Raw genomic sequence first — 13,599 nt, forward strand, 5'->3', positions numbered from 1 at the left:
ATGGTATCATGAAACTGTCCTGTTTCTCTCGTCTTCTAGACTAGTTAGTAATCGTCGAGCATGCAATATCTTTTAAAAATTGATTCCCTATTCATAACATACGAAATCTACAGTCGAGGTTCAAACTGTAGTAAACGTGTGTCGCCGGGCAAATCTGTATTCATCACGAATATGCTAAAATAATTCTGAGTAGAATATGACATAAATAAAAGATCTAAATAAATTTTTTCTAAAATTAGTATGTATAGTGGCATGTTGTGGTAGTTCTCGGACGACATGTGTTTAGCATGTTTCTCACGTTCGTTTGCCACGTTTGACACGCTATGCATGTTGAATCTTTGGCAGGAACATGATCATGCCTGAGCCCTGGAAACTGAGTCACATCCCAGATGCGGACACAAGATAATAATATAATGCTAAACCATCATCTGATGGCACTTATAATGAACAGATTATTATAGAATATTTCGTGATTTTTATTATATTGAGAATAGAAAATATTTTGGTGCCATCTTGATTCGCTATCACTCATCTATTGAAATATATTAAAATATACGTGTACTTTTACAGTTTGTAGACCACATAGATATAAACGACCCCAATTGGTTAAACGATTTCAACTTTTTCGTTAAATTGTGCCAAGACTGTGATCACTAACGTTTGTATTTTAACGGTATCATACTCGTTGTTCTGTAGTATGCCCGGCCAAAACAAAAATAAGATACGGTACTGTAAGGCTGACTTGCAGTTCACAGTGGTAAGTGACACGTGAGTCACCATTTGTGGGCCCTATCGGTATGCGGTGACACTTGGTGCGAAACTTATAGACAATTTGTTTTATGCTATTCAAAGAACGGTATTTCCAGATTTATATCTTTGCAAATCAGCATTTTCATTTATGCTAGGATTTAAATTAACATACAAACTATTTCCACGTATATATGAGCTAGTATATGAGTATAACTGCGTAATTCTGCTGATATCGTTTCAAATACCACCTATTTTGCGTGCCAGGTGAAATTGGACCGTAGTCTTCAAATCGTTGTTGATTTACAGATTCTTCACAGATATATGCCGGCGTCTAAGACCAAGAATACCGGTTACATTTGAAGTAGGCTACTGTATACTGTATAGCAAATCAATGTGCGTTGGGTAAAACCCAATGTATAGTAACATGAAGTATAATATGAATTAAATACATAACATACGTGCATTTAGCATTTATCACAAAGATTCGGGCCGTCTTAGAGTAATTTACAAGGATCATTTTCTCAGTAACTGTTTAAAAGCAACGCAATAGAACGCCACCTCATATAGTATGACGACGTTTACCAGAAGAGACCATGATGTAACAAATCGCATACAATAAAAGGGCAGAGTAGCGCGTGCATTGCATTTGCTAAACTGTATCGCCGACGATGACGAAACAATGTACAAACTAGCGAAGACGGCATACTAAGCATAGCTCTTGTCCTGTAAACTATGACACTTTTAATTTAATTTCGCAGTGGTGATAATACGAACCTAAAGTTCACTTGATATCTAATATATATATTAGTTAGCGTAGATTCGAAACGTCGGATTTCCGCAAATCCTAATTTGATATCCGTGCGAGATTTTAGTATCAAAAATCCGCTGGTATTTCTTTTAGCTAGTTATTGTCAATTGCGATCTTCGCACCTGACGCACGTCCTTCCTGACTCCTTTGTTTTGCTGGGTAGTATTTTATTCTATGGAGTGCATAGAACCTCACGTTTCACTCTAACAAGTTCTACGGCCTCTTGCCATGTCAGCATGCATATATATTACTAATACTCTGAAACGATATAATGCGTAATCCAAGCACGACCTAGCCAATACAACGCTATATTCGTATTGCGACATAAGCACAACATAAACAAATGTCTTTCCTTCATTACGCGCCATTCATGCATTTATCGTCAAAAATCAGTGCAATGTGGTGCGGAAGAACGCCTCCCACACAGTAATTATCACACGGCATCAGATATTTTTCAATATCTAATTACTTGAAGCCACACCAGAAGAACCCAATACCGAATGGTATGCCGGTATCATGATTAAATAAGCCCCGCTTCAAATCATATTGTATACACAATCGCAACAACTTGCACTTTTCGCTAGTCTATATTCGACTATTCAAATACAGTTGTAAAATGTATTGAGACAGTGATATCTGCGGTACAAAAAGCAAATATATTCACATTTTCGAAGCATCAACGACTATCTGCGCCTGGTAATGCTACTTTGATGTAGTTAATAACAGTATTTAATTTTCCCCCACCTCGTCAGTGCCACCTAAAACGAAAGACGAAAGATCTTTGAAACATTGAACAATTATATTAGATTATAACCATTGTATTATATCCATATATATAAGTTGACGTAAAACGGTAAAACTTGAATTGTTTTGAATTTATACAGCTACAGGAAACGAACACCTCTTACACAACACCACACTTCCTAAATGGTCTCTGTCTAACATACAGTTTCCATTCAAAACAAAGTATCTCCTCTGTCGTAACTCTATCTTTTTAAAACGAGTTTGATATACGGACAGCCAAGTTTTCTTTGAAAACGATATGCCATAAAACATCTTTATTTTTAGAATATAAAATGACAAAACGGAGGTTCATTTTGTATCCAGTCATTAAACACCAAATTCATTTTACTTGCTTCTTACGATATAATCTAATAGTACTGATTGTAACTGAACCTATAGTTAATGACTATCGAAAACTAGTAGCAAGCTTGCCTACATTAAAGGAAATAGCTGTGATTCCCGTGAGTGGACCAAACATACGTTCGATCCGTGTTCAATGCTATACGTGACTTTAAACTACCTCTGTGCTCTGATCCTTTTTCAATTAGACATCACTGTATCATGATCTCTTTTTAGTCATATGCACTGTGTTGAAGTTGATGCTCTCTGAAATCCCCCTACTTCACATACGAATGTATACAATACATAATCGTATATATATATGATTGGGTTAGTTATACAAAATAAACATATTAACTAATCAATAAAACATTATTAGTGACAATAGGTGACCGTACATTTGAGCCCACGTACATTCGAACCCTCGTGTATATCCGCGGGTTCAATCTATGTGCGGGTGCTAAAACCCACGAGTTAGGGTTTGTATGGGTTCAAATATCCGTGAAACAAAAAAAAAATTCAATGGTGCAATAGTATGCAAGTGCATAGGTGACAATCACCTACTACAAACTACAGTTGTGGTAAATCAAGAACTTAGCGGTAAATAAAACGTTTTAAAACATTGCGCGACTGATCGTCAATAGAAATAAAAGATGTCAAATTGAAAAGATCTGCATCATTGCAGTGATTTAACGCTCGCTAAAGGTTGTCTCGATGTTCAAATTTGTATTACCTTTAAAATCGTGATTATGGGTAACTTCTAAGAGTGTGTTATGTATTCATAGCTAAGGTAGTAATAGCCTACAACAGTGACAATCCATCAATTTATTTTCCAAAGAATAGCTAACGTCGCACACGTTAAAATATTTTACTCAGCAAAGGTCACTGATGAGTAAGCACGCTACGAAAGGTCACTGTCGACAGCAACGGCGAAATGCACATCCCTTATAGTTATACTTTAAATATGCTGAAATAGTTTACCTAACTAAGACGTACCGGAAAAAAGGAGGGTATGAGGAAATGCTAATATATAAAATAACGTTCCCTATACTATCAGAATGACCAATAGTTAAATAGTTTACTGATTTTTCCAGTATTAACCCAAAACGTTTCTCTTGTTATTACCATACTAACCACACACGTCTCTACTCTCTTTCTATGTCCCGTGTGGTCTTCACTCACGGCCATTATCCGCTGACTTCAATAGTGCATTGTAATTTCGTATATCTATCATAGATTGCACTCTGGACAGCACTTCCTCTTTAAACCTTGTTTCTAGTGTCATGTTCTGTTTATTGTATAACCTCAATCTATCTAGCACTCATACATCGATTCTTGTTACGTATGACTAAGCACAGTTGCATGGATGAATTAAACAGCTCACCATTCGAATTTACGGCGTGGTCTGATTCACTCTACTACTTCCGGTCGACTTCTGGCGCCTTCCATTTTATCCTATTATACAAGTTATGTGCAAGTTCTTGAGATGTATCGATACAAATTTTGCCGATGTTTTACCGATTTTTCGGAAATCGGGAAATGCCGAATTTTTAAGTATAAAGGATAAAAACAGACGATATTTTCAAATAAGTTTAGAAATGTCGGTCGGTAAAATTACTAATGCAATGCATGTATTACCAAAACGAACGATGTGCCAATATACCGGCACATATCTGACCCACAGCATGACCAAAACTCAATATGAAATGTAACAGCAAAGGTCAGATCGGAAAAATATATTTTTGCAGTACTAGATTTTGTGGCAGTTTATGCATTAAAATCGATTGAACGAACATTTGTTTGGATAATCAGCTAAACATGGAGTTTTTTTTATTTTTCATTTCTCAGTCAAACGTTATATTTTCAATTTTAAGTTCGTACAAAGATGAGGCGGACTTCAACAGGACAGTATCATCTTCAAATAGCGATGAACAGAAAGTATATGCAGCTGGAAAATCATTCGTATAACATAAAAATAGCAGAGGGCCAATTGTGGAGCCATGTAGAACTCCGCATTTGATGATGCCCATTTCAGATACATATTCGCATTCTGAACATATTGCTGACGACCACGCACATATGACGCCATGAGATTAAGTGTATGCCCTTTAAGCTTTAACACTGTAATGGCGTAATTTATTAAGAAAGATTAAGTGGTTAATCGTATCAAATGTTTCCTCAATGTCCAAACAAATTGCGCAGGTGATCTCGTTGTTTGCACTGTTATTCAATATCATTTCCTTAAGCTTAGATATACCTACCCGTAGTTCAATTGAATAACTGTTTTTTAAACCAAACTGGGACAGATTTAAAGCGCTGTTTTTCTCAAAATAAAAAACTTTGATTCGACTATATAAAATATCCTCATACATTTTCACAACTTTCGACAGTGAAGAAATAGGCGCGTCGCTGTGACTCATCGTGCCAAGCGTTAGGAATACGCACGCCACCGTACCTCTGATTACTCTGCGTGGGTTCGCAGTTTCGTATCCCATACGGGGAGGGTTAGTGCGAGATGAATGTTAGACTTTTCGCCGCCGTGGGGTGGTTCACGTAACCGCTGGTCGGTTACGGCTTCCTCCACCATCAAGCCCATACTTCCGAAAACAAATAACTAACTAATCCCATACTCGACATGGAATGGTAACCGGACGAGAGACGAAATAATAGGTATGTTATCTTAAGCCGTCTAATCATTTTTATGAAGTGGCACCACCTTTGCTATTATTTAAATCTCTGGGTACACACTTGCATGGAAAATTTGATTAAAAATTGGGAAAAAATAGGTGACAAAACAAATTTGGCAATTTCGAATTTTTTACAGGTATTTCATTGCTACCGGCATCTTTACTTTCATTCAATTTATCAATTTGCCGTTATCCACTATAATATGTGATGGTAATTTGATTTTCTTTGATGAAGTGCCAATTATTATGAGTATTTGATTTCATGTTTTAGCAATGTAGTTTTGGTAGCGAGAAAAGACGTTTTTTATAACCATGTTTGTTCGTATGTATATATATGAAAAATGCTATCCTTAAATCCTGATGAGCTAGCACCATGTCATAGTCATAGTCAAGTTTATTTTTTCCCATTCAGTAAAAAAATAACATACGAAATTAACAAAATACGAAACTGAAAACACATTTTTACTGGGGAAGGGAAGTCGCGGGGAACCAGGAATGGTTATCGAGCAGCGACACCCGGCAACCGCCGAGCTACTTGACTACGGAAAATTTAAAAGCAGGTTAAAGATTACCTTACCGCGGTTTATACAACAATATTAACAACCAATATTCAAAAGCCCTAATTCACTTTGAGTCGAATAAAGCATAGAGTGGATATAAAAAATAAGTTGAAATTGCAGCTCGTGACGCCCAGATACCATTTTGAGGCACCTGAAAATTTGTAGTGGCAGATACCGCGGCGTGCTTTGTTCTCGAGAATGGTGTGGTGCCACAGTGCCACACATGCTAGGTTCAAAGGCTAGGTTGGTGTGTTACTTCTCTTCCATGCGAGCCGGGCTTCGTAATCAGTAATTTATTTTTCCACCAATACTGAAAACTTCAGAACTTCCGTTTTTACTTAATTTTTGCATCGCTTGCGTCATCCGTATAGATAATGTCTATCCTACAAAAAATTGCAGATATAGAGTCGGAGGTGAGTGAGTATTCCAGTATGTATGAAATGTATGTATGAAAACCTAAAACGTCCAGAAGAAATTGAAATTTCGTGTAGTTTCGTACCCCAAGTGCGGTACCGGTGCATCTGGCGCATAGTGGGTGTAACGATGTCAATCCTAACCCCAGAACCCCCATGTTATGCTACGCCCACTAGAAGTACCTGAGGTACGAAACTACACGCAGGGGGCTGCACCACCCACATGTTTTGTGTCATTGTCCTATCAGTTGTTTTATGGGGTTTCAACAAAATTGCACAAAAGTTACACACAAGACTTAGAACTTAGTGGATATAAAATATATAGTAAAATATAGCGTGACACTACAGGGCGGCAAGACACACAAGAATTAGAACTTAGTGGATGTAAAATATATAGTAAAATATAGCGTGACACTACAGGGCGGCAAGTCCACCCTGCGTTAATGCTTCGTTGTGTTGTAAATTGTTGCGATAGTACAGCCGGAGCCCATAATATTTTCTGTTGCAGTAGTTCAGTAGTTGAAGGACGCGTCTACTGCTATATGTGATGCTAAAGTTACTTAATGTAACACTGTAGATCCATGCTGGTAATGTGCTCTACGGGACATTTTTTCACTCCGGAACCGCAGCCTCTAACATCTCTTAAAATTTTGGTAATAAATCTTTAAATAGGAGAAAACATGACCTACAGCACTGCAAACTCTTAAGTCTTATCAACTTAAGTTCAGTACGTCTATTTGAAATGAAATAACTGTAGGCCTACCAGATAATTAAACGCTTCGTGTTATGAGTCATCACAAAACATGTCGATTATATCAAAATTTCTACATTTCAGGCCACTTTGTGTAAATCATCAAAAACCTGAGGGAAATTCTGACTTTTGCGGTGAAATGAACGCAGTCCAATAAAATTCAAGTGTCCTTAGATATAAAAAATACAAAACAATTACTTTCCCTACACTTTTGAAAAAATGGATGAAATTCAACAGTTGCTGAGTATGGCCCATATACTGCTATGCAATCAATTCTTAGGCATGTTTAAAACATCAGTACATACAGACAATCAAGATTGTTTTTTAATACTGCAATAGCCTCTGTTTTTACATTGCTAGATGGCAAGAACACAGAAGAACAAGGCAACTGCTGGGCATCTTGGACTTCTCAAGGCCAAACTCGCAAAGCTTCGAAGAGAGTTAATCACACCAAAAGGAGGAAGTGGAGGAGGAACAGGGGAAGGTAATTTCATTCATAAGCAACCTACTGACCTAACGTGATATAAATGTAATTTCGAAAGTCGCCTCTAATAGAATTTCATAAAAACTGAAATAAGATTCAAAGGGTCTTGATGATTACTGAAAGAGTTATGTATATTTTTAGTAAAAGTGAAAATCAACTTGATTTCAACCTCTGGATTATTCGAAAAAGCAGAAAGAGGATGGGCGGTCATGGTTGTTAATAATCATTGGTTCGTGTATATTACAAACACATATGTACGTGATCAATAACCTATATCAGTGGTTTTCAATGGTTTTGGTGGAGTGGAACCCAACTGAATCATTCCAGAGACTTGAGAAACCCTTGTGTAATCCTTAAATTGCAACTTTAATAATAGCGGTAAACCTAATATGTAGGATATATGAATATATTTGAAAACCAAATATAGATTCTCTGATTTGAATATAAACTTTTCGAAACCATGAACTGTGCTGCCTGGAACCCTGGTTGTGAACTACTGATCTAGAGCAGGGGTTCTCAAACTTTTGGTGTTGCGGAGCCCTTGGAAAGGTTGACTATTATTCACGGAGCCCCAAAATAAATGTTAAAGTTCTTACTTTCAGATTAATATTCCTGAGCAAGTTAAAGGTACTTTACTTAATTTAAATGCTGAACCTTAGAGTTAATACAAGTCATACATAAATCTAAATTTGAAACATAAATTATATATACACTAAAGCTGTAAATTTGACACTTGACAAACATATTGATAAATAAGGGGTCGAATCTTTTCCCTTTTGACATTTTTGGAAGACTTAAAAGGCCGCTAATAACATGCGCAATTGCATTTTGTTACAATCGCCAATTTTTTTCGTCAGCATGGCGTGTCTTTGAACCTTTTAACATCTTTACGCCGGTGTTTATTCTCCCTAAATCAAAAATTTCCCTCGGCATATATATACATGTATAGTTACACAATGACGACGTTATTCGCTTTTTTGTTCTCGTGGGGAATTATGAGTTCAATGTGAAAAACATGTTACCATATTATAGTCATCGTTACGAAATGCTAAAAATAATAATTAATAAAGAGATAAATCCGCAACTCAAATTTCTTGATTGAAAAGCGGCATTCTAAAATAATAAAACTAAAACTTAAAATGGAAGATCACAGGTTTGGTTTCAGCAGACTCACCTCAGATTGAAAATGTATTTATAGACATTGTAAATCACAAAAATTGGTGTTATGTTAGGTTTTCATCGTAGTAACTGCGAAATCGAAAAAGAGTCAATTGTGCGCGCGTGCGTACCTTTTCCCCCATTATGAAACTACCGACGGAGCCGCACGCAATCAATTGTGCGCGCTCCGCGATGTACCTTTTTTTCATTCTGAAACTACCGACGGAGCCGAATGCAATAAAATAAATTTCAATTGTTCGTTAAATGCTCGCATCGGTCATGGATTAAATATTTTACGCAATAGAAATCTCGTTATCCGTTTTTTTTTAATCGCGAAGAATGTTGCGCGGAAATTTCCGATTCCAATTTTGAACCACCACCCTCTTAAGAATCCTGGCTGCGCTCCTGCTTATAAATAATGTAATTTTTTAATTCCGCCTCTTTGCCATATTTCGAGGCTATTTCGTTGTCAGATTTTATCAAAGCTGTTATTGCTTCTTATTAGAACAGTTACAAAACTAGTCAGTATTTTGAAAAGTAATCCAATAGCTCGCGGAGCCCCTGGGTTTCTCTCGCGGAGCCCTGGGGCTCCGTACGGAGCACTTTGAGAACCTATGATCTAGAGGCTCGACTGGGTGCGATAAAGTTTTCTTTCACCACAAATAATTGTGGATTTGAATAGTCCATTCCATGTTGATAGCCATTAACTATGTAGCTACAAAAGCAGTCATTACTGTCTTGAAGACAGGTTAGGGTAGGGTTGCAATTGTGACCCAAATTTATTTCCCACTTTAACAATTAACAGAATCCATATTGAAGAGGTATTCATTGATCATATTTTATTATTCATATTAAATGTAGGATTTGATGTTGCAAAAACTGGTGATGCACGAATTGGATTTGTTGGTTTTCCATCTGTTGGAAAATCAACTTTATTGAGTAATCTGGCCGGAGTTTATTCAGAAGTTGGATCGTATGAATTTACAACTTTAACTACTGTCCCTGGAGTTGTCAGATATAAAGGTTGAATAATGTTTCATGTTTGTTTCTTGATTTCATATACACTCGTTTCATTTGTGACATCCCAAATAGTAACCACAATCTTCAGAAATATATATTGTTATAATTGTATGTTCCAAGGAAAAATTGAAATTTGAATTTATTTTATTGTTGAACGCTTTTTTTTAATATTTCAAATTTTTTGGTTAAATTATCCTAAATTTCGCAATAATATAAATTAACGAGAGCGCATTATAAAGTCATAACATTTTCATGTGTGTCATAGTCCGTTTGCTAAAAAAAATGTTGATTATCTCAATAAATGTGTATATTACAATTCACAGGAGCCAAGATTCAACTGTTGGATCTTCCTGGTATTATTGAAGGAGCCAAGGATGGTAAAGGTCGAGGAAAACAAGTTATTGCAGGTAGATTACAAGTTGTTGATACTTTTTAAATAATTACTTGTCCCAGTGAGCTATTATACTATCAATTTCAAAGTAATATTACTGATAAAGTTTCAGGTATTCAATATCGTTTCTACTTTTTTTTTATAGTGGCAAGAACATGCAGTCTTATATTTATTGTACTTGATGTTTTAAAACCTCTTGGTGACAAAAGATTGATAGAACACGAACTTGAAGGATTTGGCATCAGGTTAAACAAGAGGCCGCCAAACATGCATTTCAGAAAGAAAGATAAAGGAGGGGTCAACTTGCAATGTTTAGTATGTATTAATTAATATTTAAAACAGTTTATAATATAGTTTGGAATATGGATTTAAGGTGGCGAATTAAAGCATGTCTTATCACTGAATGCACTTTAGTTTTTAAGTTCGAATCCTGTGGAAGATTTTTATGAGGACAGTTTATGAAATATCTTGACATTAGGGACGAATCACTGGTTAACTATTTTCACCACCACAACCAGAAATGCTGATTGGACATAGGCAGTAGTAGCCTACTGGACAAAGCCATTAATCAAGCTTTCTTATAAACTTTACTCTCCCTTTGGATAAGTATAGAAAATCCTGCCCTTTCTTGAGTTACTTTCAATTTTACTTGTCTGATTTTCTATTTTCCAAGTCAGTTGATTGTATCTATCATTATGGTATTCACTTAACTTTACTTGATGTTCTCAATATTGAGAATGGGGCTACTATTTCTCCCATATATATTTGAATTCAGTTTTTCTGTATCACCATGAGCATATGGGGACTACTTTTGTGGTAAAGCCTGTGATTGATGTGTGACTACACTTTCAATATATTTAGAATGCAAAGTTACTACCGGCATTTTTCTTTGGATTTTCTGCAGAATTAATTCCATCATCTTTTGACGTTTTCCAGGTCCCTCAAAGTGAATTGGATGGCCCTCTGGTAAAAAGCATATTATCAGAATATAAAATTCATAATGCTGATATCATTCTACGAGAAGATGCTTCATCTGATGATCTTATTGATATGGTTGAAGGAAACAGGGTTTATGTTCCTTGCATTTACTTGCTAAACAAAATTGATCAGGTACTCTTCGCCACAGAAAAAACAAATAAGCTTATGTCATATTTTAAGGTTTTATACACATCACAATTTTTAGGTTTCGAATCTAGAAATGGACACCACCTTTGTTGAATGCATTTTGCTTGTATGAAAAACCTTAATCTGTAGACTTTTTAGGTGCCTATATAATATGGTTAATTTACCTTCTCTGATGATTGTATTTGCTATTTGACTTAAATTGATTATACTTTGCGAATTGACAACCAGATTGCTTTTTAATTTGACAACAAATCTTCTTGTGTTCCAATCATTTATATATTTGCTTTGTTTTTAGCCCATTGTGCTAATTACCATTATATACAAGTATTGGGTTATTTATCACTATCAGTCACCATTCCAGATTCGAATCTTGTGTTTTATTTATTATCACTTGATTATGTACTATTCCAGATATCAATTGAGGAACTTGACATTATTTATAAAGTTCCACATTGTATTCCAATATCTGCTCATCATAAATGGAATTTTGATGATTTATTAGAAATGATGTGGAGTTATCTTCATCTGGTGAGAGTGTAAGTATGAGGAGTATTTATTTCAAGGTGATTGGACTTGTATGCCGTTCATTTCATTGAACACATTGTTATAAAAGGATTGGGCTAATAGCATTACTTGGAAGTACTTTTCATATGTGTTCAAAACAAAACTATATATTGAGTCCATTGAACAGAATATTCAGAATTACAGAAATACACAAGTATTCAGATGTCTCTAACTATACCTTGTATGAAGTTATTTTTAGTATCTCAAATAACTATATTCAGATATACCAAACCAAAAGGTCAACTACCAGATTATGAAACTCCTATTGTTTTGTCATCAAATGCATGCGCTATTGAAGATCTTTGTGTGAAAATTCATAAAACACTTGTAAAAGAATTCAAATAGTAAGTTACTACGATTGCATTTGAATTTGTGGATCAAGTCATTATTTTTGGTTAAAACCTGGGTTTCAGACTTTCAGTGTTGTTATATGGTGCACCTGTTAGATTTCCTTTGATTAATGCTATGACTGTGATGTAGGCCTACATAAATATACCATATTATATTATGTATTGTTATTACAATATACAATGTCCAAATTTAATTCCTGTAAATGAGCACATGATTTTTATATTTTATAATCACTTTGGGTCTTCGAATTTTAATCAAGATATAGATAATTTGTTAACCTCGACTCATCTCAAAGTTGATTTTTTATATTATGACATATATATATGCCTTTTTCTCTAATAAGACCATTTATAAGCAGCCACTGATATGAAATGATCGCTTCAGCATTGCCTACTTAATTTATTACAACTGAATAAGGTGGCAAGAATGGGATAAGAACATGAGATTTAAACCTACGGTACTGCCATAGTTAAGTCTAATGCTTTAATTACTAGACCAATGCACCCAAGCATGATTTTGCAGCTGGTTGCAGTGCGAATTTTTGTTCAACTGCCTGATACAATCCAAAATTATCTGAGTCTCTACGAGTTGGTGTATAATTTTATTTCCAATTTCAGTGCCCTAGTTTGGGGTAGCTCCGTGAAACACAATCCACAGAAGGTTGGAAAAGAACATGTACTCAATGATGAAGACGTAGTACAAATTCTTAAGAAGTAAGTTCATATTTTTGTTTTCTGAAGATTGCTTCAAGATTTTCTGGTTCTTTCTGATAGTATGAAACATGTATTATTATAGTTCTTATCATGTACAAAATATCGCTTGCACATTATAAAGATGGTCACATTTTGCTTTTAGAGTTATTCATTAATTTTGTAGATTTTTATAACTTTTTTTTGTACTTCGAAATTGTAGTGTGAAGTAATCAATATGTATTCCATCATATTTTTTGAACAATATTTGTATCAGTGATATGAACTTCAATTTGGTTAATATTCACATTCAGGCCATAAATATATCACATCAAGTACCTATGCAATATCATATACAGTTCTCTTTAACGGTCTTATCTGTTTTCTCAAGAATTGAAACAAGATGACACTTAGGTCATCAACGGATGGAAATAGCAAGTTGCCAATGATTTCAGTCATTGTTTATTTCTTATTCTTGCTATCATTATTTGATAAACTCCATTTTTTTCAGAGTATGACAATGCTCTCTGCTGCCACAAGTTATAAAGATGCGCAAGATTGTTCCAGCAATATATTTGTACTGTATATAACATTTTGACTTGTACAGTAGTGAATTAAATATTATCTCTTATAAAAACATGTGATGATAAAAGTCAAAGCAGTCACACAGTTATGGTTACAACCAGTGATGGGATTCAAATATGTTGTCAGCCGGTTCCATCACAA

The 13,599-nt window shown here is 35.2% G+C and overlaps 1 protein-coding gene across 2 annotated transcripts; it reads left to right on the forward strand.

Annotated features, from left to right (window-relative positions):
- Nucleotides 1-6,145: 6,145 nt before the first annotated feature.
- On the forward strand, nucleotides 6,146-13,510 carry LOC120342477 (developmentally-regulated GTP-binding protein 1-like). Of its 2 annotated transcripts, XM_039411315.2 has the most exons (10): nucleotides 6,147-6,340; nucleotides 7,452-7,575; nucleotides 9,595-9,756; nucleotides 10,077-10,160; nucleotides 10,290-10,459; nucleotides 11,081-11,254; nucleotides 11,681-11,805; nucleotides 12,055-12,177; nucleotides 12,802-12,897; nucleotides 13,385-13,510. In XM_039411315.2, the coding sequence occupies exons 1-10, from the start codon at nucleotides 6,302-6,304 to the stop codon at nucleotides 13,389-13,391; spliced, it is 1,104 nt and encodes a 367-aa protein (XP_039267249.1). In that variant the 5' UTR covers nucleotides 6,147-6,301; the 3' UTR covers nucleotides 13,392-13,510. The 2 variants fall into 2 exon arrangements, with proteins under 2 accessions (XP_039267250.1, XP_039267249.1); XM_039411316.2 differs by lacking the exon at nucleotides 13,385-13,510 and having other exon boundaries at nucleotides 6,146-6,340; nucleotides 12,802-12,901.
- Nucleotides 13,511-13,599: the final 89 nt, after the last annotated feature.

Source organism: Styela clava, chromosome 3 (genome assembly GCF_964204865.1).
Source record: "Styela clava chromosome 3, kaStyClav1.hap1.2, whole genome shotgun sequence".
NCBI lineage: Eukaryota > Metazoa > Chordata > Ascidiacea > Stolidobranchia > Styelidae > Styela > Styela clava.